We start from the raw sequence: 27,557 nt of genomic DNA, 5'->3' as shown, positions 1-27,557 counted from the left end.
TAGCACTATCATGGGCAACTCAACCATCGGGATCACCTCTCCCAGTCTGATGGTCTTTTGGAGACGTATGCACGAAGCATATCCTTTAAAACCCGATTCACAAGGTAAACCCTCTAACTTGCTCAACAAACTGATGTGCCAATTCAAGAGGCGTTACTGTTTTCCTTGTGGGTAAAATCTTGCCATCTTTGTCAATCTGTCTACCACCACCCAAATGGCTTCATGCCCTCTGTGAATGCGTGGTAAACTAGTGATAAAGTCCATGGAAATACATACTCTCCCATTTCCTATAAGGGATCTCCAGAGGGTGTAAGAGTCCTCTAGATGACTGAGGCCTGCCAATGCAAGGACAATGTAGACCCAACGCAGGCTGATCTAGATGTTGTCCAAGCTCCTTTGAATGGCACTATGCAACCCCAAAACTGAGGGATGCACATATGCTGGTTGAATGCTGACATTAACCCTTCGAGGAGTAGCATTTGGACAAAATTTAGCATTAAATGCTAATTAAATGCTACGCTTAACATTAAATGCTAGGAATGATTTGGACAAAATTTAACATTAAATGCTAATTAAATGGTATGCTTAACATTAACATTAAATGCTAGAAATGCTAGGAATGATGCTGCTTGACTGAATCTGATTGGTGTTTACAACTGGCCGACTGATAACCAGTGCTGGCCAACTAATACTATTAAGCCTTTAATGTTGTTGATTGATGCTATTATGCATTTCTCATTGTAAGTTCTCCAAAGATTAATATAAGCAAATACTCCTCCTTGCTAGGGGAGACCCTTCAGTGGGTAAATTGGGACCCGATATTGTGTCGACTCTTATCTGCTCTCTCTCTCTCTCTCTCTCTTCTACTCTCTTTCTCTATAAGTGGAATTTTGTAGACTCACGGGTATAAAGAAGGCTTTGTTGTGTGTTACGACTATCAACCTCTTGCATGCTGCACCACCATGACAAGGCTTTCCCTTTCAGGATACCTTGTACCATCTCAATCTTCCCAGGCGTGTCTAACAAAGATCTCCTAAACACAATCTTAACAAGATTAGAAAAAGTGGTCACATGCTAGGGGCTTGACCCCACATATCTTGGGGCGCCTTGAGCATGGAACCAGCCAGGTCGCTTGGAGATTGGGTTGCACATAGGTAGTTACCACAGGAGGAGCAGGAGAGAGGCCTGGGGTAGAGACAGGCTCAGCATCAACATTGACTCAGCTATTCCTCTGGAGTGGTCGACTCCTATTCCAGACCCGACCCGACCCCCCCCGGATATGGCTAGGCGTGTTCACCAGACACGATATTCTTGTGGCGGTCTATGGAGCAGATGAGGACAATTGTCTGCTCACCTTTTCTATTGGATTACATGGGAGATTAGAGAGATTAGAGCACCCCTTGGGGGATTTCAGAGGTAGCACCTTGTAGAGGGTGAGGGTGATTGGTTTTCGGGCACGTGTATGGCACATAGATCCAGCATTGGCCAAGGTGGCCAGGGAGAGATTTTGGCGGTTATGGATTTGGGAGTGCTGACCTCTCACGCGGTTGCAGTGGGACCCTGGAGAGTGGACCTGGCATGATTCCACAGATTGGTTGGAGACTCTGGATGCCCCTTTCTTTGCATATACAGCGAGGCTCAGCCGCAGGATCCAAATGTCGGAGATAGATGGCACACCGGCAACAATAGTGCACTGGCAATCTCAGGGCCTATCACAGTGCTTCCATTCAGATTTTTGGAAGAGGCTTTGGGATAGCTTTCGATCGAGTAAAATGACTCTCTTCCTCTGGTTGATGGCACACAAGAGTCTGGCAGTGGGTATTTGGTTGGCAGTTGGGAGGTGGCCAACAGCTTGCCTAAGGTGCGGCCACTCCCAGGAGTCTCAGCGACATTGCCTTTGGGATTGCCCGAAGGCTCAACAGATTTGGCAGCGGATTCTCCGCATCTTTGCTATGGACATGGCATCGACCCGGATTATCACTTGGGGTACTGTCACTTGGGCCACCGAGGCTAGAGTGGTGAGGACTTAGGAGGAGGATGGGGAAGGCCATGCCCTTCAGGTCTCCCACCATCGTATTACAATAGTACCAGTCACAGCCCCACCTGCAGGTGTTTGGCGTCCAGGCTCATGCCAACGCTGGGAGATTTGCAATAGCATAGCAGCTTGGCACATCTGGCGTGCTAGATGTAGCGAGGCCATCGAGGGTACCCACACTCCGTCGGGTGAGACCATCAAGAGCATATGGCTCGACATCATTCACACCCTCCGCGGGTAGTGGGGGAAGCTGCAGGGAGGTTTTGACCGCATGCGGAAGCAGCGGGAAGCCTTCTTGAGACTTTGGAGGCCTGGCCCTTTTCTCACTGATAGAGGCGGTGACCCCATTTGGTACTACAGACCATGTGTGGTTGTTTTCCCCCCCTCCCCCTTTATGAGATAGCCTTCTCCTCATAGAGTGGACAGTTGGAGAAGAAGCATCTCTCCCCCTTATGATCACTTGTTTCCCGCCCTTATATGAGGCGAGTTTGTATTTAGCCCTTCGTGATTGTACTTAGCCCTTTGTGGCTATTTTCTCTTTAACTAATTGAAGGATCTTTTTCCCGGGAAAAAAAAAAAATACATGCTCTTAATCTACGGGAATAAATTGTCTCAAGATCGCCTTGTAGCAAACGCATCCTAGCAAGTCATGGAGTGGTGCCTAAGGTGGTCTTCCCATCACATGAGAGCGGTACCCCGCCAAAGCCATATGCACCAAATGGAGCTGAAAAATATCTGCACCACCTGCTACTGCCAATGTGGCAACCATCTTGCGGGTCCAACTGGTGATGACTTCTTTGTCCATCTTCCTGTTGAACTTGCGAGGCTTCAGAAGCTTCAATAATTGAGCTCGTTCCTCACGAGGCATAAGAACTCGGCAAACTAGTAGTCCCTTGACGTCGAGCCAATGAAGGCGAACGGAACTGTCTCGAGAATCCGGTGGAGAGGGACTCCATGAAGGAGACCATCAGTGATGTGAACGGTGTCTCTATTGTTGATTACGTGTCAGTGATGTGAACGGTGTCTCTTCTGTTGATTATGTGTAGGTGTAGAATGATGACGGTTGGACTAGGAGTGAAGCTCATCCAACCAATATATCGTCGCTTGCATCCAAAGGATTCTCCAAAAAGTTTTGCCACCTTGTCCTTCGAATTGTCCAACACTTGCTTTGAAGCTCGTGCCAATGTAGATTCCAGATCCGGAATAGAGGTGCTTGAGGTGCTAACTAAATCTTGTCGAGATGGGCAAATATAGCCTCCATTTTACCTACGTGTGTGTCCATGGATGCCTTCATGCTCAGTGTTAATCGGTGAATTGTGAATCCATGACAAACATCAAGTGATCAAGGACGGGGTGAGGGATTTCAGCCACGCGCGATGAGGTAAGGGTTTAGTGGGGTAAGTTCCCTAGGCTCTAATACCAACTCCAACTGTGGAACCCTCGCACCTATGTGCTATGGTTTTCCAGAGATAGAAAGAAGAGTGTGGCGGAATCACACATACAACACACAAGAGTCCTAAACTATTGCTTTGTGTTATGTACAAGAAAGAAGTAATGATACAACTGAAATTCAAGTACAAGATGTGGCTGAGAATGAAGACGTCAAATCACAACCCTTTGACTTAGTGTATGTTGGGATTTGGAGTCTCTGTTGAAAGGGAGCATGGAAGGTGGCAGGTGATGCACAAGGTCCAATAGTGTGGTCTGGGGGCTGCAGCAAAGAGGCGTGAGCACACAGAGAGAGAGGCGTAGAGCTTCGAAAAAAAGAGAGAGAGAGAGAGATCGTACGATTTAGGGAAAAATGTTAGGGCATTTTGCCCTTGTGTTCCCTTTTTATTAAAAGTAAGGTCTTGAGACCTTTTTAAAAGTCTTTGGCCCAAGTTCAATGTGAACTTGGCCAAGGACCTTTTTTAAAAAGAAATCCTAAGCCTTCAAAAAGGCCATGTACAAAGATATACAAAAGTACATAGAGGGGGTCATTTAGGCCTGTAACCCAACATCTGTGCGTACCCATTGTGTACGTGTACCCTGTTTGTGTACCACTTGTGTCTATGCGAACAACCCCTAAAATGGTGAAGTGTGTTAGTGTGTGTGAATCCACCCTTAGGTGTGGATAAGATAAGTGTGCATGTGTCACTTGTCTAGTATGTGCCCTTGAGTCAAAAGATAAGGCTTTCAGTCTACAAAAGCATGTAATTGGTGTAAGCTTCTACACAAACAATCATTCAAATCATTGAGTCGTGCATTCTCTTGCTCTCTCTTGGTTTTGAACACCTCTGTTCTCTCTCTTTTTTTTTTTCTTTTTTCTTTTTTCTTTTTCGTGAAATGCTATTTTATATTATATGTAAAAATGTACATCAGCCACATGGCTCACACAGAACCTATGGCCCCAAAAAAAAAAACCCCACAAAAGATCCTCTAAAGGATCATGACCATGCAAACTTGTACACTAATAAGAAAGCCTCCTAGCCAAATAAGCATCCCAGATAAAAGCATCAAAGATGAGCCAGCTGAGCCGCCGTAGACCATAACGAAATAACATCTGCATCCAGTAGCTGAGCTGAGAGAAGAGAAGAAAACTACCAAAGCAGCAAACTGCGGATACGTAGAATGTGCCCATGTATTCCAGACAAGGAATCAAAGATGAACCCATTCCGCGTAGTCCAAATATGCCAAAGTCCTGTCCATCTAAGGAAATGGAATATCACAAGGTGACTGTCCGAAGTAATGACTTGAGGACAAATCCCAAATATCCACTAATGAGCCGAAACAGTAGACCTCTCTACTGCCTCCCAGACGCGAGAGATAAAAGACCAAATCTGACGGGCCACTGGACAACTCATGAACAGATGCATAACTGTTTCAGTGCATGTCATGCAGAAGAAGCAAGAGGCCAATGTAATTTTACGACGGCTGAGCTGATCCCGTGTAGGTAACCCTCCCACCAACATCCTCCAAATGAAAACCTTACCTTGGTAAGGGAGTTTAGACTGCCAACCACGCATAAGAGTTTTCTGCCACCATGATTTAGACTTGTGCAATCCCCACACCTTATTGGCCTTGGCTGAAACCCAACCTTTCTCTGATACGAGCTTATGATAGACCTGGTTAGCTGAAAGTGATATCAAGTCACCAGATTTACATAGTGCCCAATCAAGCCAAGGCTGATTTGCAGATGGCCGAGGCAATGGAGTAAAAGGCTCAACTGCATGCATGATGTCAACCCATAGTGGCTGAAATGTCCGAGGAACCCTGAAGTGTTGCCGAATACGACGAAATGAATATGGCTTGTCACGACCAGGTATCACAGCATCTCGGATTCTAACCAAGCCTAACCTAACCATGCGGTTGAGTCGTATGCGTGAAGCATCTCTGTCTGGCCAAACAATGACACGCGACTCCACAAATGTTTCGAACTGCAAAGAGTTCAAAAGTAGTCTTTCATGACCAAGATCCCACCGAGCCAATAGTAGAACTTCATGCCAAGAAAGGAGAATATGCGATAAAATGTGAGATGAGCGAATACGGACAGGATGAACCGCATTCACAATGTCCCACCATGAAGCCTGCACACGTGTCCGTCCATGTGACAATCCCTCCAACTCAATCAAGTCACGAGCCATGAATACCCAAGGCTGCTCCTGCAAACACATATCCTGAAAAAGCGCCCACCTACGCGCCACCATATGCAAGCGGACATCCAGTAAAGCAGCCCCACCCATTCTTTTGGGCGTCGTAATGTGATTCCAAGCTATCCATGTTTGACCCATAATATTTCCTTGCCTCTTCCACAGCATAAACCGAATGGGAGCAACCAAATGGAGAAGAGATTTGTGCGTCCAAGGTAGCAAAGGCAAAAAATAAGAAATCATGCTAAGCATAATAACCTGAGCTACCTTAACCCTCACGTGCATAGGCCACCCTTGAGCTTTCCAATACACAAATTTATCCGAGATCCGAGCAGAAATCCAAGCAAGAAGCGCTTGGGGGTCCACATCCACACCCACCGGATACCCAAGTTAACGAACAATGTCTCCTGTATGCACCACACGGCCTTGCCACCCTAATGCCTCAAGATCAAATTCCGTGCATACAATGAGGGTTGATTTTGTTGAATTTATTTCCAGCCCAGAAGCCAATGCAAAATTATTCCAAGCTTCCATTACTCGATCTATATTGGCTTTTTCAGCCCTGAGAAACATAAAAGTGTCATCCGCAAGGGCTTGAGCAACCAATTGCTTGCCATGAGGGAGATGCAAACCAACCACTTCACCATGCGATGCCATAGCATCTAGGCGAGATAACATAGGATGAGTGGCAATGGCAAAGAAAAGAGGGCTAAGAGGACAGCCCTGCCGGAGAGAACGGGTGAGAGAAATACCATCCGAAAGTCCTCCATTGAGCATAATCCGCATGATAGAGCCAGAGCCAAGTAAATGCACCAAATTAGCCATTTTGGGACCAAAGCCCATGGCTGTCATTAACTGAGAAAGGAAAGACCAGCTGACATGATCAAAAGCTTTTTCAAGATCCAATTGCACCATCACAATCTCTTGCTTCTTTGCCTTGGCATAATCCACTCCAATTTGAACATTAAGAATATTATGCAAAATATTCCTGCCATGCACAAATCCATATTGATATGGATGAATAAGAGTAGGAAGCACCTTCTGCAAGCGATTGGCAAAAATCTTTGTAAAGATTTTATACATAATACCCATGAGTGAGATTGGGCGCCATTGAGCCAAAAAAGTAGGTGAAGGGACTTTGGGCAACAAACGAAGTATGCCCAACTTCCAATCGGCAGGCATATATCCCTCATCCCAAACCCTTTGACAAATAAGCGTCAAAGGCTCTGCAAGCTGATCAGCATATTTTCGGAAAAACTCATTTGTCAAACCATCCCAACCAGGGCTCTTTCCCATGGGAAGTTTGGAGAGAACAGCTTCCACTTCTCCTTGAGTAACAGGAGCATCAAGCTGAACCGCCACATCAGGGTCAACTTGATATCGTACTTCAGCAAACAATGACTCCCTTGCAGCCAGGACAGCCGGCGAGACATCCTCTCGAGGGGCAAGCAAATCGTCATAAAACCTGATGCAATGCTGAATAACCTCAGAAGGTTGAGTAACAAGGTTGCCTTGGGCATCCATCAGCCTAACAATATTCTCACGCATATGTTTTTGATGCAACTTATCATAGAAGCGATGAGATTGACAGTTAGCATCCCGCAAAGCATCAAGACGTGCAAGTAGTTTAAAGCGAACATATTGTGATTCCTGCACCCTAGATAGCTCCTTTTTCAGCCATTCTATGGCATCCACAACTTCAGCATCCATAGAGTCAGTAAACATGAACGCCCGCAAGCCCTTTAAAAGCGACTCAAGAAGAGCCACATGTTGTTTTTGTATAGAGGCATTAGCAAGACCATAATGGCGCGCCAATTTCCGAGTGTTGGTAAGGAACACTGGCCAAGCATGATAATCAGCCATGGACACTCTTGTGGAGAAATGTCGTATCAACTGACGCATATAAACATCAAAAACTTCATGCTCCAAAAAAGTGTGATTTAAGCGCAAAGGCAAGCGTCCCAACAAGCCTTTATATGCATCCACAGGATGATAGACCATTTCAAACACAAGCGGCCAATGATCCGACAAAACCTGTTGCTGATCAACCATCATAGTAAGAACCTCTGGCAAAAAGAGATCTTGATGTAAAATATACATCCTATCCAATCTAGCATAAGTGCCCCAAAACTGTTGTGAGGCATAAGTGTAACCCCTTTCATCTGGATGCAACCAAGACCACATGTCTTGTTTTAGCGACCTTGCTGCAAAAGCTTCCCACGCCATTCTCTCCGGGCCATCCATTACAGAATGAGGCGACGTGGCTTGCTCCCCGGAGACACACATATTAAAGTCTCCCATCACAAAGCCAGGATGAGAGATTGAAAGAGCACACAAGTCATTCCACAGCAAACGGCGAGCACGAGCATTATTTGGAGCATACACCCCTAACAACCATAAAGGCGTATCATCCCAAACAATCTGTATCACTAGAAATCTTCCATGAACATCTTGAATCACAAGAGAAGGCTGAAACTGCGAACGAACAGCAAACATAACACCTGACTGCAAAGCAGGATGTCCGCTGTAGAAAACATGAAACCCCTTATATACATAGGCTTTGCCAGCCAACTTATGCTGCTTATGTTCAATTGCACACAAAACATCCCAACCATGATAAAAAGTTGTACGCCAAAGCCTGAACTGCTTTTGGCGCGAAGAAATACCCTTTACATTCCATTGTACAATTTTCATAAGCCTTCCCAGAAAAGGAATCAACAAGGCCGTGTACTAGGCCCAGGACAATCTGCCAAATCACGAACCTTTTGAAGCATTGCATTTTTAGACATGGTATTTGTGATCTCAGACTGCCCTTGGAGTTCCCGAGCACGTGCCAAAGGGTAATGACCATCCCATGGCGAGATGACCTCACCCTTCAAACCAAACATAAGAGGCAATTGTTGTTGTGCTTCTTTTGTTAGGCGACTTCTAATAGGATAGCGTTCTACTCTATCCACCCCAAGAGCCCCTGTACCTTGAGAAAGTTGGTCTCCCGGCCTCTCAATCCTGGTCTGTTGCTGGGCACCTGAACCCAAAGGGCGACGAGCATATGTATGTAAGGGCCCCTGATGAGTACCCAAAGGCCCCCGCCAAACAGCATCTGAGAAATCCGCCCGCGGGGCAACAAATCGTGTCTTTTTACCACGTACTTCCACCCATGGCTGCTTAACCTCATTCTGAACATCCACATGTACATCCATGTGCTGGGCATCATGTAAAGGAGCATCATGCTCATCTTCCACGGGCAACTGCCCATCAACGATATCCTTGGTAGCAACAACTTGTTCTTTCTTAGGACATTCGGAGACAAAGTGGCCCATCTTACCACATTTGAAACAGTGGCTAGCAAATGTATCCCACCTCAATTCATACATTAAAGGTTGCAGCCCAGCCATATTGACACGCAAATGTGTCGGCCTAGGTCTCCCAGTATCCCATAACATGCATAGACGATTTCGGTTTCTAGATGTCCGATACCTCGCATGAGATCTGGTAAAACACGCCAAAACATTGGTGGGAATTGTTTCACTTCAACCCAAACTGGGCAAGCCTGGCGCAACATATCTTGGTACTCTGCCATATGCTTCCACGGAACCACATGAACCAACTGCCCATCCAAAAAGAGTGGCACCTGCTCCAAGACTGCTCTACGGGCTTCCGAAGTGCGAAAAAGTATTTCATAAAAGCCTCTCGGACCATCATAAATCTCCTCAAGTGCCTCAGGCGACACCAAGCGGCCCAACCATGCTCTAAGACGAGGCAACAACGGAATACGCCCAGTAAAGAAGAAGATAGCAGCACGATCATGAAAATCTGCTAGCTGTTGTAGCAACAAAGGAGTCTCCATGCATACATCAGCCACACCATCATTATCTACTGCAGCCATTTGCACGCTATTTGCCTTCACATATTCTTGCAGAAGCTCACTAGTGATCTGCAACAAACGTGCAAACTCCGGAGAAGGTACTTGAGAACTTTCCTCTGCATTCTCTCCAACATTCACCAGAGTGTAGCTTGTATCAACATCAAGCCTTTGACGTTTTTGTTGCTCCGAGGCATCTGAAGCATAACCCACATCCTTCTCGATCATCTCCTCAATAAGATCCAAGCTAAGGCTATTGGCAGCCATGCCACCAACAGCAGCAGTTGGGTCATCCAAATCCATGTACAAAAGCAAAGAAAACCCTTTCTCTCAAACCCTAATTCAGCACCTGCAAGAGGATAACACCCTAATCAGGGACATGTATGCAGCACAGAAGCAGGAGGCCCATGCAGTGCACTGAAATACCCAAGCCCTTATCAGAGACATGTCTGGCAGCTTCATCTCTCCGTACGTATATGATCACACATGGCATGCATGAAGGGGATGGGGTTCGCTACAGTGCTGCTTTTATCCTCTGTTCTCTCTCTCTCTCTCTCTCTCTCTCTCTCTCTCCCTCTCTCCCCCTCTTACTCTCTTCATTTCTCTTCACCTGTGCAACCATTGCCGTGGCTTGATGGTTCATCATCTCTCTCCTTGAAGCTTTCTCTTTGCTACACACCACCATGGATATCTTCAAGCCTCCATAGCTTGGACGCTCTGTTTATCTACACTGTAACTCTTGGCTAATACTTCGCCTACAGAAAAACACTGTGTGGAGTCCAACAGTGAGGAACGCCGATGAATATGACGATTTGGCTACTCATGTATATTTGCACCAATATCCAGCTGCCACATCATCAATGCCACATCACCACTGCCATGCCATCAATGCCACATCACCATTGCCATGTCATCATTTCCAGGTGGCAGTGCTATGTGTCATCTGTGCTGTCCGACTCTGCCCGTTGGTTGCTATCTGATGTTTGGCTCTGCCCTGCATACTGGTAGGTGTGTCACAAGAATATACACACACTTTTTTTTTTTGGTAATATCCAGTGCAGTATATTTATATGCTCATAAATTTACAAGATGGGAAGTCTCCGAAGCGGAGAGTATCCCAAATGTCAGAAACATAAAGAGAAAAGCTCTAAACAAGAAGCATCCATATCACCCTCATGGCAGGCATCATATAAGGATTGCCGCAATGAGGCTCTGAAGGATTCATATGACTGGTGATTCTGCCGACCCAAATATGCCAAATTATGCTCACTCCAAATTGTCCAAAGAGCCCAATATCTCACCCAAGAGAGAAATAGTGAGTATTGGGACAAGGACCGCATATATCTGCCAAAAAGCCAGAAATGTTTCCCAAATATGTGACTAGGGAAACGGAGCCGAAGAAAATATGAAATTCTCCTGAGGAGGATCCTGGAACAAGGGCAGTGCCAAAGCAGATGAAGAACAGTCTCTGAGGGAGCCTGACATCTTAGACATGTGGAAGGTGCAATGTGACGTTTAGCAAGTATGACCCCCACTGACAATGTGCCTGTCAAACATCTCCAAAGAAAGTCTTTGTTTCAATGGCATTTTACACTTCCACAACATCTGGAGATTCTTCCGCCACCATGAGAGGGGTTTCCTTATATGCCACAGAGAATTAGCATGTTGATGAATCCATGGGGCAGGCTGAAGAAGCTTGTAGGCTTTGATGGAGGTTAAGGCAGGAAGGGGAATAGGATGAATGCATGTAGTAGATGGCTGCAATTGCCAATCCATAAGCCTGTCTGTGTCAGCCACAGGTGGAATAGGTAAAAAGGGATGCAATAAATCAGCAATTTTCTTCCATATCAACCTATGATGCATTCCCAATGCATAGGTAGCAGTGGCCCGGGGAAAGGATAATACATATCCCCGATCATCTACCACATCATGTATGTACCTAATTCCCAATTTCATAAGATTGTATGCCCGAACAGGTTCCTGTAAAGCAAGTGGAGTGTCAAAGATGGCACTCCAATGAATACTTTCTTTCCTCATCGAGTTTGTCTCCAAGCAATTATCAGGAGCCCATTTGACCTTAGAGAGAACTTGTTTCCAGTCAAGTATGAGGGCAGTAGAGAAAGGACAACCAGGTATCCTCCCTACAAATCTCCCAATCACAACTTCCCAATGATCCGTAATCCAAAAACCATAAGCACAAGTCCTCATGTTGACACACATGGATGCTAACATACAAGTCCATGGCTGCTGTTGACGGAAGAAAGTATGCAACATTGTAGCCTTCCTTGCAAGTACATGATATTTTATATTGAGGACATTAAGTCCACCATGCATCCTTGGGGAGCACACCATTTCCATCTTCATCAGTCTCAATGCTTTTACAGCAGTTTTTGTCTTCCATAATATCTCCATAGCTTGAGACATAAAAGCTGAAATATCCCTAGAGGACCAATGGAGCAAGGGCAAATAGAACTGGACATAGGACATCACAATGGATTGTACTATTCTGAGCCTGTAAGAATACACACACACACACACACACACATATATATATATAGCATTACACACCCTTTTATACTCTCTGTTATGTGTGGCCCCCTCCATGTTGGCTGCGACAACAATGGGCTTGCAGTCAGGGGTCTGCTACTCCTGCCTGTTGGGTGGGGCCTTGCCAGGGGTCTCCGCTATCTGGGGGCAGGTCCGGCCGATGGAGAGATTGTTGGCGGGGGGGCCATGTCCAGGCAACACATTAGAGCCCCCATTGCACCGGGCTTGTGATGACCCTCGCACTCCAGTGTGCGACCCATTTTGATGGTACAAAACATCGCGTGAGCAGTCTAGAGAACTCCATGTGCTGCAAGAAATGTGAACTGTCTAGTTGGGGGATCACGAGTGAAGAGAGGTTCTTTGAAGAGGCGATGAGACGAGGGTTAGGGACCCTGTTGTCCTCCCAACGGCAGCTACCACCTTTTTTTGGGGGGGGGGAGATAAACTAAAACCGAGTATCTTGAAACTTCGCTAGCATGGCTGAATCTGGAGAGAAGTCATGCTTCCATTGGGTGATCGGTCACCTTGGACGGAAAAGGCTTTCACAGAGGTAGAAACTGAATTATCTAAATGACCCGATCAGTGTTCTAGGCACTTGATTATGTGTTTTTTCATTGCATTACACATCTTTTTATACTCTCTGTTATGTGTGGCCCCCTCCACGTTGGCCGCAACAATGATGGGCTTGCAGTCAGGGGTCTTCTGCTCCTGCCTGTTGGGTGTGGCCTTGCTGGGGGTCTGGGGGCGGGTCCGGTCGATGGAGAGATTGTTAGCAGGTTGTCACGTTCAGGCAACACACATTAGAGCCCCCATCGCTTAGGGCTCGCGATGACCCCCGCACTCCAGTGCTGACAAGGGCAAGCCTGTGCTAGGCGACCCATTTGGTGGTACAAAACATCGCATGAGCGGTCCAGAACTCCATCTGCTGCAAGAAATGTGAACTGTCTAGTTGGGGGATCACGAGTGACGAGAGGTTCTTTGAAGAGGCGATGAGACAAGGGTTAGGGACCTTGTTGTCCTCCCAATGGCAGCTACCACCTTTTTTTTTGGGGGGGGGGGGGGGGGGGGGGATAAACCTTGAAACTTCGCTAGAGTGTCTGAATCTGGAGAGAAGCCATGCTTCCATTGGGTGAAGTATATCTGGGATCCCTCCGCTGTAGGCTCCCATTGTTGGAATTCCCCTTGTGCAGTCCACACAGAAAAGGTGATGAATGTTTGCCCTTAAAAAGGCTGTCGCATAGGAGAAATTTTTGTGCTGTCCACCGAGAAAAGGAGGCCTCCACACAAAAGGCTGCCTGCAGGGATGATCATGTCGCTGTTGGGCTTGTGTTACTTAAGGAGTAGACGAGACTGGGCTGTTACCTGTGTCCATGCAGCCTACACTTGTGCACATTGTGTAAGATCCTCAAACAAAAGATACATTGTCCCTGCGTTTCTGTTTGTCGCTTTCTTGTTTGGAAGCCGCTTCTGGGCCGGAGTGTTCTTGCTGAATGAACCTCCCCATCACAGACCAACGTGACACAATTGCAAAAATATCCTTGCCTCTTATTTGTTTTTGAAATTAGCTTAAGTAGCCAGAAATTGCATTTTGGATTTAATTTTCCAATCTAAATTATTTAGTTACGAACTGATGAATCTTTATATTCAGCTGTGGGATAAAACTGGCATGAAGATGGAAGTTGAAGTTCCTGTGGATTGAACATCCGGAGCACACAACACTGACATGCAGTTTACTAGCAGCAGGCTCTTTGCTGTGTACTTTGCAAATTAGGCGGTTGCAAGAGTTGCTTTGCCTATTGAGGGCAAGCTTTTCACCGAGGACACAAATTTTTGTTACAAAGGGATGGTCCACACATCTCTTGCTATTCATATACTATTGTGTTGGTCTTAATAGGCTCACTTTGGCCAAGTGCAAACAACAATAAATAACTCTCTCTCTCTCTCTCTCTCTCTCTCTCTCTCTCTCTCTCTCGTTAAAACAGTCATCTCATTACTTGTGGATAATGTGATTTATACATCTAGCTCCAAGTCCAAATCCCCCTCACCTTTGAAGATCTTGTATATTGAGTATGCAAAGTGATGATATCTAATCCTAAATTCAGTATAAAACTTTGAATCCTTCTGTGTGTTTGGGGGAAGAACTTTTCCATGTCCCCTAGTTGATTTGTGTGTTGTGTATCTTGATCAGGCAAGCTCCATGCTACTTCCTGGTATACGGGCTCATCCTCTTTATCCACATCTTGTGGATATGTTAAAAGTGAAACCTTGCTGCCTAGACAATTCAAAGAAATAATAGTTGAGGTTGATATTCTTGAAGGAAAAAAAATTCTGATTCTCCAATCCTAAAGTGAATAGTGCAGATCTCTTACTTTCCATCTTTAGAGGAGATGGAGCTGGCATGGATGGATTTTGTAAAGTGTGAAGACTTGATTTTCTAAGCAGTTAGGGTTGATCTAAAGTTATAAAGAAAAGCTGCAATATCAAATTACAAGGATATTGAACAATGTGAGCTCAAATCGTGAACCGAATTTATTGATAATCTATAGCAAATGAAAGCTTGCAAGTGCATCTCTCAAAGAAAGCTTCTACATCCCATATGACTCCCATTTCCATACATGCACCCACACGCGCGCACAAATTATGAGTAGCACGCTCCATGTATTCTTTGATGACTTGCAGAGCTCCCATCGCAAGAGGTGTCACTAAAGTTCTTCGACCCGTCTTGGAGGATGACATCATTGTGACGTAAAAATCTTTAAACTTTTCCTCCTAGGCATTCACCTATTCAGAATGAGATGAATCTTGCCTCTCAGTTCACCCTAATTTTGTGTATCAATCCCCTAGACGCAAATATCGCTTATCCTTCATAACCCCACTACTTCCAAATAAAGTTTTCCTCCACATTATCAAGTAGTGGACCTACTAAAACTGCTTGGAGCAACCATAGGCAAGTGTTACACCAGACACCTTAAACTAGGGGGTTCAACGTGCCGTTCATATATGAAGAAGCTAACATTTTCAGTTTATCAATTACAAATATTTTGCAAAATCCCAAGATCAATGCACAAAAAGGTTAATGCCAAAGATGGAAGTCAATTGTGATTCAAGTATTGACTTTGTCAATGTTAGATTCACTTGTTCATGCTCATGTTAATTATTGTTTATCTATTGTTGAGTTGATGCTTGAGCGGCTGCCTATGGAGGAAACATGTTATCTCTCATGCACCAAAAGTAGCTTCCCCTTGAGAAGAGCAGGATGCACATGGCCTCCAGTATTGATGTTGGTAGTTCTTGTGTTCGTCCAGTCAGAGGAAACTGAACAGGTAACTTATGCTCTGATGTCTCGTAGTATTCGGGGGACAAAGAAACTCCTATAGATGAGGATGTTCTTTCCACGGGGACCTTTTTGAAAGCCAGGTAGGTGGCAGTTGATTACTTGCAGAAGGAGGTGGTTTCTCCAGGCTTTGTGGTTCCGGATTCAGAGGGGGTGGTTACAGAAGGCCTTTCGTGGTCTTCAGGAGGTTTCCAAGATTTGTTTTTGCACCGTAACAGGTGTTGATCCTTGTGAGCAGTGTGATGCCTCTTTGACTTAGAAGCAGAATAGTTCATTGATCTGGTTGATGGACACTAGATTGGACGGGAGCTTTCTGATGAGGCAGTTGAGCTCATGGTTGCGGATGACTCTTTGGGAGGCAGGATTGCGTTTCCTGTGGTTTCTGTGGCATGCGAAGGATCATGGACTCTTTTACACAGGAAGGGGATTGTTGGATGGAGTCCGTCTCCACGGCTGGAGTGACTCAGTTTGGGGAGGAGATCTGGACACGAGATCTACTTCAGGCCCAGGAGCAGTTTTACGGAGCAGTAAGAGACATCCATCTTTTTCCTTGTCAACAAGGACAGAGGCAGAGTACCGGGCTGTTTGTGATGCTGCTTGTGAGGTGGTCAGAATGCAGAGGTTGCATTGCAGGTTTGGGCTTCCACTGGAGGAACCCGTCCACACATAGAATGCCATCATCAAAACTTGAAGCTACTATACACTAATCATAGTTCCCCCTTGCTGCTCTAGAGAGAGGTCATAAGAAGACCAAATATACACTATTTTTGATAACAAGGGAGTTGGCCAATGCTACTTGCTATTTCTTGTCTTGGCTCGTCTATATAGAAACATTTGAGTAAATTTATTGAATCTTGTTACATTTGCAATCTGTTCAGAGATAGGGATTGCCCCCTTGTGTAGTTGCATAGCTCTACCTTCAAGCTTGCTAAGAGCTTTTGCTTCCCCCTTTATATACTCCAAATCTCCCTCTCTGTGTGTGTGTCCCTCTCTCAACCACTCTCTCACACACGCATGCACATCCCCACTAAATTTTGGCGCCTTCTCTCACACACGTGCCCACTAAATGTTAGCTCTTACACACACATGAACGTACTGATAACATTATTTACACACTCATACACTATCTCACGCTTTCTCATTGTCTAAATTACACATACTTTTCAAGGCTGATTGTACACATAGTTGTATGTCCTACATATATACTTAAGCTGCTAAAGTTTATTGTCTCGTATATAGGTTAATATAGTGTTGGTTCTTTCATACACACACATTCACATACTCACACATACACATGCTTCCTCATGACTTTCATTTCTTGTAGTCACACATGTATACACACATACACACATCCACTATTGATTGCTCCTACACATTCTCATAGCACACATCGGTAACACATACACACATATTCACTTGTGATTTCACATTTCACTCATATACTATTAATGGTTTGTTCCTACACCAAGTGTCATATAATATTTCACATAAACACTCATGTATTATAGAATCCCAGACAACACAAAATAAGACAACTGCCACAACCAATGACAAACAATGAAGTGATAAAAAACTTTTTTTTTTCTCAAAAACAATCTTACATATGTTGCTTGGATGTCTTGTTGATACTCTTGGTGTCAATGGGGGGCAGATGCTATGAGGTAGCATTAATTAATTAACCTTAATCTATAGAATTTCACATCATCATCTTTTGGTGGAGACAACAGGCTTGATATGGCATAGACGAGTTCGACGTTGAAGCTATGCAAGTAGATGCTCGTGACGAAGGGGCACGGCAATCTTCAAATCCATATAATCAATTGTTCCATTGATGCAGAGTTTGATGCTATAAATTCATCAAATGAATCAAAGTTTAGTAAATCTTATAACAAATCAACAATTAGAATCAATAAACATATAAAAAGGATTCAGACCCAGAAACTTTTTAGCTTTAACAACTGAAGACGTTTTGACATGGTTGGATAAACTTAAAAATGTTGCCACATATCATGGGTGGACAGATGATAGAAAAGCACATGAAGTTAGAATAGTTTTGGATGGGATAGTTGCCTCATGATATGCACAACAAGATGATGTTACAAAGTCTGAGTGGACTTTGATAAAAACAAATTTCACTCATTCTTTGGCTCAAGCAAATGTTGCCCAATCTGCACTTGAGCAAATAAGTGAATATTATCAGTTACAAGGTGAACCAGGGTAAAATTAAACCAGTTGTTGGTAAGGACTGATCCTAATATGATTAAAGATATGAAGATGTATTCTTTATGGCCTCGTATGCGACATGAACTTACAAGAAGAGTGCAAGATTAGGGACCCAAGGCATTTAAACAAGCCATGGAGATAGCACAAAGAATTGAAGCAGGTGTCCAACGTGATTCTCATTAGTAAACTTGGAAACCAATTTCACATCAAAAAGACAATAGAAAATGTAAGTTTCCGATTGATGGAGTTATCCCTATGGACATTGAAGTACAAAATGTTCAGCAAGGTCAAAGACTTCAAGTTAGAGATGCTCAGGGAAGTGTGTACAATTTTAGCACTCATTACTAACATAGTTGTTGGACATTGATAGTTCCATCAGTTTATAATTAGTTACTCAGTTAGGCTTAGCAATTTAGTTAGCTCCAAAAATTCTAGGTAGGTATGTCTTTACAAGTCTTCAAGGCAGTAATAATTAGTCAGTAGTACAATATTAGCCTAACTGAGTAACTAATTATTACCTACCTTAGACTCACATCATTTGCAGGCTCATAGCTCATGTGTCTAAGCTCACATCTCATGTCTTTAGTCTCACATCTATAAGCCTATGTGTCTAGACTCACGTCTTACTCGAGAGCTAGCATGGCCCGGTTTTTGGATTTTTTTAGACTTGATGCGAGGTGATTAAGGGTAATCCTAGTTAATGGTGGTTAGGTAAGTAATTAAGTATTTTTTGATTTTGTTATTTGGATTTTCATGCTTCTAAGTTATCAATTCAAACAATACATGAAAAATTTATGAAATGTATGAACATAATTAACTATCCCACTCTAATTCACCCCCCTGATGGAACTTGATGCTCATGTTTTTGAAGTTGGTTATTCTCTTAATCACAATTTCTAAGCTATTTTTTGGCTCAATGCAATGAATTCTAAGCCTTGTGGGCTCCAAAATCATGTAAATGCTAATGAATTTAGGGTACCCTTCCAAGAGATCAAATATAATGCCCTTATCCTAATGTAACAAGCTTCAAATCAAAATACAAAAAACCGTAACTATAACACATCCAAGGCTCCAAAATTGTATGTTTTTTTGGAGTGTGACCTCTTAATCAACACCCAAGTAATATTGGGTAATCCTAATCACTTGGAATGGATGGAGCTAAGCCCTAGGCTAGCCCCTATCAACGGCATCAAATATGTCAAGAGCTTATCTTAGCCTTATTGAAGCATGTGTCGTTGGAGCCACAATTCAACTTTTTGATGTGGGTGTGCCAACTTGTCTGTCTCATCCTCACTTCATTATCACACCCAAGCTATCTTCATGTAGATGTAGGTAAATCGAGATCCGTCTTTTTGGTGGTTCTCTCTCACAAAAGGAAAGGGAAGAAGGAGCTAATGCAAGAGGAAAACTTACAAACAATCCTATCTAGCAAGAATCCATCAAGTACATAAGGCTAAATAGAGCATAAGCAAGCAAGATGAAAGGAAGCTCACAAGTATTATAGGGTCACCTCATGGTGAGTCTCTCTCTAGAGGGTCCCTAGGAGGCTATGGGCTTGTTTTTCAAGCTATCTTCCTATGTTGAAACCCTCATTGGCAAGGTTCTAATCCTACCAGCTCCATTTCCTCTTTGTCGCTTTCTCCTCTCACTTTCTTATTGCCAAGTTGCCAAGGTTATGCACACAAGCTTCTCTCTCTCTCTCTCTCTCTCTCTCTCTCTCTCCCCCTACAGAGCAAGGTCTCTCTCTCTTTTGCAAAATCCTCTTTACTGTGAATCAAGATGCCTCTTGTAAATATGCTGATGAGTAAAGCCATGGGGATGCAGTGTCTATAAAAGCTACAGTAGAATGAGTGATATGTAGAGATTCGGTTTGATGCCCAAAATGGTACCACCTCTGCCCTATATGAGTTATTTGTAGAGAAATTTCAAGACCTTTATGACACTTGGAGAAGGAACTCTAATTATCAATCACAAAATTTAGAGCATAACATATACTTGCACAAATTAAAAGCATAAACCTTTATAAAAAATTTAAGCAAATAAGAGAAATGGAGAAAATAGGAAAGAGATCACCATCGACACAAGATTGGGTTGAATCTCCCTTGGGTGAGTTTGGCCCTTGTACCACTCATTCATATTTATATGTATTAGAAAAATCTTGCTTTTTATGTGTGATCGTTGGATAAGAATGATTCATAGTAGTCGAGATGGCATATGCTGCTAGGTAGAAAAAGCTTGCTTTTTAAAAAGACAACTTTGAAAATAAAGCTTAAGAGATTTTTGAGTGTTTAAGCATACAAGCTCTTCCAAAAATATAGCAAGCTCAAAATATCAAGTCTTGGGCCTACCAAAAGTATAAATACTAACTGGTATATACAAAGGTTTGAGACCTTAGCCTTACAAAAATATTAATGCCAAAATATGAAACCATAATAGGTATTCATATGTCTTCCAAAATATCTCATAGTGGTCCAAAATATATTCCACCTATGATTAATACATAATCCGCCACTCAATCATCGCCTACATCCAAAATAATATTAGTCAGTACATATGAGTGATTAAACACATTAATCTTAACTATCTAATACCAGTGCACAAAATAGCTGATTAAATACATTAATCCTGGTAAATGATATAAATAAAAGGCATATCTAAAATAAAATATTTTGAAATAAAATAATGGGCATCCCCATATAGAGGTTATAACTAACATTCTCTCTTACTCGGGTTACAATTAACTTCAATTTGTGGATCCTAAGAGGATAAGATTTTGGTAAGAACAAAAACATTTTTCTAGCATCCATTTGGCATCTTCAATAGGATGATTGTTGAAAGTCACAAGTTACTTAACATAAGTGTTGCACGTGTATATAGTGATGGTCTCATAGTCAACAGTAGACTTGGACACAAGAGGTTGTTCTAATGTAGGATGAGAGAGTAGAGGTCCTGTAAAAGGTCTCAAAAGACTAATATAAAAAGAATTATGGATATGCTAATTAGAAGGTAGCTCCAACTTATATGCATTATGGTTTATTTTAACAATTATCTTAAAAGGTCTATAAAATCTATGAGCTAAATTTACTATAGGATGGGTCTATATAGATTTAAGTCTCCTTTTCTCAATACAAAGAAGTACTTTATCGCCTTCATTGAAGATGACATGTTTGCATTTACGATTTGTGTACTTCATGTATTTTTATTGAGCTTTTTGAATATTGAATTCCACTAACTCATGAATTTGGTCTAAGTCTAATAAAAAATATACAAATATACAACCTCTATAGAATGTGAAAGTCTAATAGTGGTTGTTGTTAAAGTCTTACCATAGACTATCTTAAATGGTGCTTTCATAATGTAACATATAATCTAAGCAAATCAAGAATTATACTATTTGTTACTTAGGTTGTCCATTAGATTCACGATGAAAAGCAGTAGAGAAATCAATTTTTGTTCCAAAATAATTAAACAAAGTAGTCTAGAAATCACTACAAAACTTTCTATCTCTATCAGAAACACTGATCTTTGGTAATCCGTGATGCACAAATACTTGTTTGATAAAACATGTGCAGCTTGACAAGCAATAAATGTCTTTTTACAAGCAATAAAATAGGCTTGTTTGCTAAATCTATCTATAATAATCCAAATCATATCATTCTTATTAGCAGTCAAAGGAAAAACAGTAACAAAATCCATACTTATTTGTTCCCATGGCTCATTAGGAATAGGTAAATGCATAAGCAAATCAAATTTCTTTCCTTTACAACTCTAAATATTTTGACAAACAACACTTAAGACACAAACTTAGTAACATCTTTATGCATAGTAGGCCAGCAAAAATGTATGGCAACTATTTGGAAAGTAGATAATGCTCCTCTATGACCAACAAAAGGTGGTTAATGAGATTCTTCTATAATAGTTTGTCTAAATGGTCTAGTAATGCATAATCTCTTTTGGAAGAAAAGAAAACCATCATTATATGAATAATTCAAATGAGGTAACCAACCATTATCTTTCATCTTGTTGTATGGATCAAAAAAATCAAACTCATTTTTATATGTGCCCTTCATGTTATAAAAAGAAATGCCTTTAATAGCAGATATATGGTAGGTCTCTTACTCAAAGATTCAGCTATAACATCTCACATCCAGGTGTATATTGAATCGTTGGATGAAAACTTTGAATAAATGATGCCCACTCAATATGTCTATCTCATATTAAAGGTTGTGAAAGTAAATGTTTAATACTTTTTTGATTAGTTTTAATGATAAATTCAGAACCCATAAGATAATGTTTCTAAAATTTTCAATGCATGAACAATAGAAATTAATTCTTTATCACATAAGTACTATACTTAAGGTCAGATGGTTTAATTTTCTACTTTCAAAAGCAATTGAATAGTTATCTTGCATAAGCATCGCACCAATACCATGTCCACTAGCATCAGTTAAACCACAAAAAATGTTCTAAGGAAATCAGGTAGTACTAATGTATGGGTAAGTGCGTACTTAAAAGATTTTTTATGCATGTCAATCCCATAGAAAAACTTAAGTCTTTTTCTATAGTTCAGTCAAGTAATGTGCCTTGTCAAATTTTTTATTCCATAAATCTTCTATAATAAGAACATAAACCAAGAAAAGATCTCAACTCATGAATGTCCTTTGGTCTAGGCCATGTCCTAATGGTCTCTATATAATAAAAACATAAACCAAGAAAAGATCTCAACTCACGAATGTCCTTTGGTCTAGGCCATGTCCTGATGGTCTCTATTTTCTTAGGATCTATATAAATTCTATCAACAGACACAATATACCCAAGGTATTCAATTTCTTTTTGAAAGAAATTACTTTTATCCAGATTGGCCTAGAGTTAGTTCTCCTTCAAAAGATTGAATACTGTCTCCGAATACTTTTCGTGGTCGTCTTCATCTTTGTCGAAGACTAAAATGTCATCAAAGAAAACAACCATGAAATTCTAATGCTTCAGGAATATGTGGTTCATCATGCGACTAAATGTAGCCAAAGCATTAGTAAGTCCAAAAGACATTACTAAAAACTCATAATGATCCATTTGCATGCAAAAAGTGATCTTATAGACATCTTCTTCAACCAACCTGATGATAACCTGACTTAAGGTTACTTCTTCTGGAAAATACTTTGGCTCCTCTCTCTCAACTTATCTAAGAGATTATCCACACATGGGATAGGATATCTATCCTTGATAGTATTCTTATTTAAAGCTTGGTAGTCAATACACATATGAAACGTTCCATTCTTCTTTTTGATAAGAAGAACAGGTGCTCCGTATGGTGAACTACTAGGCTAAGTTTCCTATCGAGTAGGTCCTTAATCCGAGACTAGATTTCTTTTTGCTCTAGAAAATTTCCTCCATAAAAAGAGCTCTACAAGGCATAATACTACCAAGGATAATGTTTATTCTATGATCTTCTAGTCTAGAATTAGGTAATCCAGGAGGTAGCTCATTCATGAAATAATCCAAAAATTATGAAATGCATGGCTTGTGTAAGGTGTCCTTGGAAATTGGTTTAAAGGTAAAAACCGCATTAATCATACCTAGATAAGTATGTTCCTTTTTCCTCATGGCTCGCTTAGCTAAGGAATGCACATTCACTGGATTCCCGTAATCCTTTTAAATATACATTCTCACCATTGAATTCAAAAGATATATCATGAGAATCATAATCAATGTGAGGGTTATGCTCATGTCTCCATGGCATTCCAAGAATAACATCATATAAATGCAAAGGTGCAACTAGAAAAGTACCACGTTGACTATATGGTGCAATAGATAAAACAACATCTTTCACTTCCTTAGTGCAGTTATACTTTGTTCCTTGAAAAGCAGTGTTAATTTTATACTGTGAAGGAATAGCATTCAATTTAAGAGCATGCACAAGCCTTTTAAAAATAAAATCATGCGTACTACCATCATCATGCAATATATTTATTTCCTTGCCCTTAATTTATCCTTTCAATTTTAAAAGCATATAAGGTGAAACTTGCTTTTCAATAGGTTTAGGCACACCCAAATCATGTGAAAGATATTCATGGTCAAAATTACCCTCTAGCTCGGAGAGAAGTCGTCATTCTCTGCATCTTCTTGTTGGATGAGGGAGTAGATGCTATGCGCGTGCGCGCGCGCGCACACACACACACATAGTTATATCAAGCTCAAAGACTACAAGAGACAAGATGTGATAACTAGAAGTATTCAATATAATGATATGAAATGAGTGGAGTATAAGATACTTGTAGTTCTAGGGCTGACTTGCCCAACACACTACAGTGTGTTCACACACGGGGGGAAAACCCCTCCCAGCACATGGTAAAATTTGCATGTGAGTAAGATTGTTCATAGTAGGACTTCTGGGAGTCCAAAGACTAACAAACACCCTTGAAGTGAATGGTGTGAACATGTGCATGGTGTAGTAGACTTGGTAAACCCATCTGCCACATTGGCTTGTAGGCACATATAAGTGAAGGCTATCTCTTCTATATGGAGCCTTTCCTGACATAATGATAATGCACCTCAATGTGTTGTGTCTATTCATGAAGAACCAGATTTCACACGATTGCTAATGCACTCTGATTGTCAGTGTTGTGAAAATGGTGGTAGAAGATGGCTGTATAATACCAAGATCTACCAATAGACAGTGAAGCCATACACTGTCCATAATAGCTGCTATGAATGTTGTCCTGTACTCGTACTCAGCCTACACACACACACACACACACACACAATCACATAGTTATATCAAGCTCAAAGACTACAAGAGACGAGATGTGATACTTAGAAGTATTCAATATAATGATATGAAATGAGTGGAGTACAAGATACTTGTAGTTCTAGGGCTGACTTGCCCAACACACTACAGTGTGTTCACACACGGGGGAAAAACCCCTCCCAGCACATGGTAAAATTTGCATGTGAGTAAGATTGTTCATAGGAGGACTTCTGGGAGTCCAAAGACTAACAAACACCCTTGAAGTGAATGGTGTGAACATGTGCATGGTGTAGTAGACTTGGTAAACCCATCTGCCACATTGGCTCGTAGGCACATATAAGTGAAGGCTATCTCTTCTATATGGAGCCTTTCCTGACATAATGATAATGCACCTCAATGTGTTGTGTCTATTCATGAAGAACGAGATTTCACACGATTGCTAATGCACTCTGATTGTCAGTGTTGTGAAAATGGTGGTAGAAGATGGCTGTATAATACCAAGATCTACCAACAGACAGTGAAGCCATACACTGTCCATAATAGCTGCTATGAATGTTGTCCTGTACTCGTACTCAGCCTACACACACACACACACACAATCACATAGTTATATCAAGCTCAAAGACTACAAGAGACGAGATGTGATACTTAGAAGTATTCAATATAATGATATGAAATGAGTGGAGTACAAGATACTTGTAGTTCTAGGGCTGACTTGCCCAACACACTATAGTGTGTTCACACACGGGGGAAAAACCCCTCCCAGCACATGGTAAAATTTGCATGATGTGAGTAAGATTGTTCACAGTAGGACTTCTCGGAGTCCAAAGACTAACAAATACCCTTGAAGTGAATGGTGTGAACATGTGCATGGTGTAGTAGACTTGGTAAACCCATCTGCCACATTGGCTTGTAGGCACATAAGTCAAGGCTATCTCTTCTATATGGAGCCTTTCTTGACATAATGATAATGCACCTCAATGTGTTGTGTCTATTCATGTGATGAAGAACTAGATTTCACACGATTGCTAATGCACTCTGATTGTCAATGTTGTGAAAATGGTGGTAGAAGATGGCTGTATAATACCAAGATCTACCAATAGACAGTGAAGCCATACACTGTCCATAATAGCTGCTATGAATGTTGTCATGTACTCGTACTCAGCCTCACAACTAGAAGTGGCCATTGCTTCTTGCCAAGCCTCATAATAGCTGCTAGTCCTGTACTCGTACTACAACTAGAAGTGGCCATTGCTTCTTGCCAAGCCATGAAATGCATGAACTTCAAGAAGCAAACTGTTACCATCGGTTGACACCCTAGTGTCATAACATCCTTCCAATCACTATTAGTGTAGGTGATCAAGCATTAAGAAGATGCATTTCTATAAAGCAATGCAAAGTACAGAGTGTCTTGAATGTAACGAAAGACATGCTATATTGCTTGCCATTGCCGAGTGCCAGGACAATGCATGAATCTGCTCAACTGTGACATTGCATATACTAAATATCAAGATAGGTAGTGCATAGATATAGAAGGCATCCAACAGCTTGTTGAATAAACTGGATATACCCAAATAATAATACAAAAGCCCCATGTCTATAACATGAAATGCATGATGTAATTTAGCAACAATGAAAGCTGAAATTTACCTTTCATCAAGGCTAGTCATGAGCAAATCAACCCAATTATTATCCTCTAATGCAACAAAAGGAGAAAGTGGCTCGTCATTTAATCGAGAAGCAACAAGATTTGTATCAACAAAATGAGGTGGATGTCAAGAGGAAGAGGCATCGTGTGTCCAACTTGACATAAGTGTAGGCGGCTTGCTGCTGTCAGCAAAAAACTCTCTATTATGAGTCACGAATGGCTCCATCCTCTTCGATTAATGTACCACCCATGACATCCTAATCGAATTGCGGCTTTCACTTAAGCAATATAGGAACGTTGGACTGCTAGCAATAGAAGGTTGATTTAGAGCCAAAGGAGGAACAACGGATTCACCCACTGGTACCAAATAATGGCATGAAGATGTAAGCACTAGGGACAATGTGTTATGGCACAATTTCCAACAACAATGCATAAGCTGTCAAAGGTTCAATGAATGCCAATACATCAATAAAGGAACCTTAGTCAATGGTCAAGCTGATAAGCTGATAATTAGCAATGGAAACAAGCTGATATAACAAATTTTTAGCATTGTAAGTGGGCTGAAAATGGTGAAAATAAAGGGAGAAAGAAATCCCAAATGAAAGAACCTATCAACAAGTGGGGGCTGTAAGGTATACATCCAGCCATTACTATGAGAGTATAAGGCAACCTCTCAGTAACACCATGCACTGTGGTGTGTATGGCAAAATAAAAGAGATGTGTAATCCCACACAGATTGATGTAGAGAAACCCCTGAACTATGCATAGTGACAAGGCAACCAAGCTAAAGACAATGTAACATTTTGACACCATTAGCATCTATGTAAATGTGCTGTAAAGGGGAGGCAACTTGACAAGCTAGCAAAAGAGAGTAATATATATTAGCAAGTGAACATCACTGCATAAAGGTATGTATCCAAGACATAGCACAATTGAGAGGTCAAATGCATAAGTAACCAAGGACATCACCAATAGGAGACCAATAGCAATGCATAACATGTGGCCCCCCTCAAATGCAACAGCCATAGAGAAGACTCGAGTGACAAGTGCTATAAAGCATAATCATCAGAGTATAGATCATCACCAAAATCTATGAATGGCATAGCAACATCATACAATGAATATGTATTGACAAAGGCACAATCACCATGAGCCCAATTAGCCTCTTCTGCTACATCAGATGAACTAACACCAGCTGACAATTCTACATCTAAATCAAAGTACCAATCAGCATATAAGGTGAAACTTGTTTTTCAATAGGTTTAGGCAACCCAAATCATGTGAAAGATATTCATGGTCAAAATTACCCTCTAGCTCAGGAGAGAAGTCGTCATTCTCTGCATCTTCTTGTTGGATAAGGGAGTAGATGCTATGCACACACACACACACACACACACACACACACACACACACACACACAGTCACATAGTTATGTCAAGCTCAAAGACTACAAGAGACGAGATGTGATAACTAGAAGTATTCAATATAATTATATGAAATGAGTGGAGTACAAGATACTTGTAGTTCTAGGGCT

At 41.8% G+C, this 27,557-nt stretch overlaps 1 protein-coding gene across 2 annotated transcripts in view; it reads left to right on the top strand.

The window, feature by feature from the left end:
* Window positions 1-14,607, top strand: part of LOC147603122 (uncharacterized) — a 49,172-nt gene extending 34,565 nt beyond the window's left edge. Inside the window, exon 6 of one of the 2 annotated variants that reach the window (XM_086797172.1) lies at window positions 14,262-14,607. In XM_086797172.1, the coding sequence (XP_086653298.1) occupies window positions 14,262-14,366 (105 nt within the window). In that variant the 3' untranslated portion in view covers window positions 14,367-14,607. Of the gene's footprint in view, window positions 1-13,721; window positions 14,193-14,261 lie in introns of those variants that run through there. The other variant, XM_086797173.1, reaches the window with a different exon arrangement.
* The last annotated feature ends 12,950 nt before the right edge of the window (window positions 14,608-27,557 follow it).

This window comes from Cibotium barometz, chromosome 65 (assembly GCF_041138505.1).
Source record: "Cibotium barometz isolate CiBa-2024 chromosome 65, ASM4113850v1, whole genome shotgun sequence".
NCBI classification, from domain to species: Eukaryota; Viridiplantae; Streptophyta; class Polypodiopsida; order Cyatheales; family Cibotiaceae; genus Cibotium; species Cibotium barometz.
This window is presented reverse-complemented; position numbering and strand designations above follow the sequence as displayed.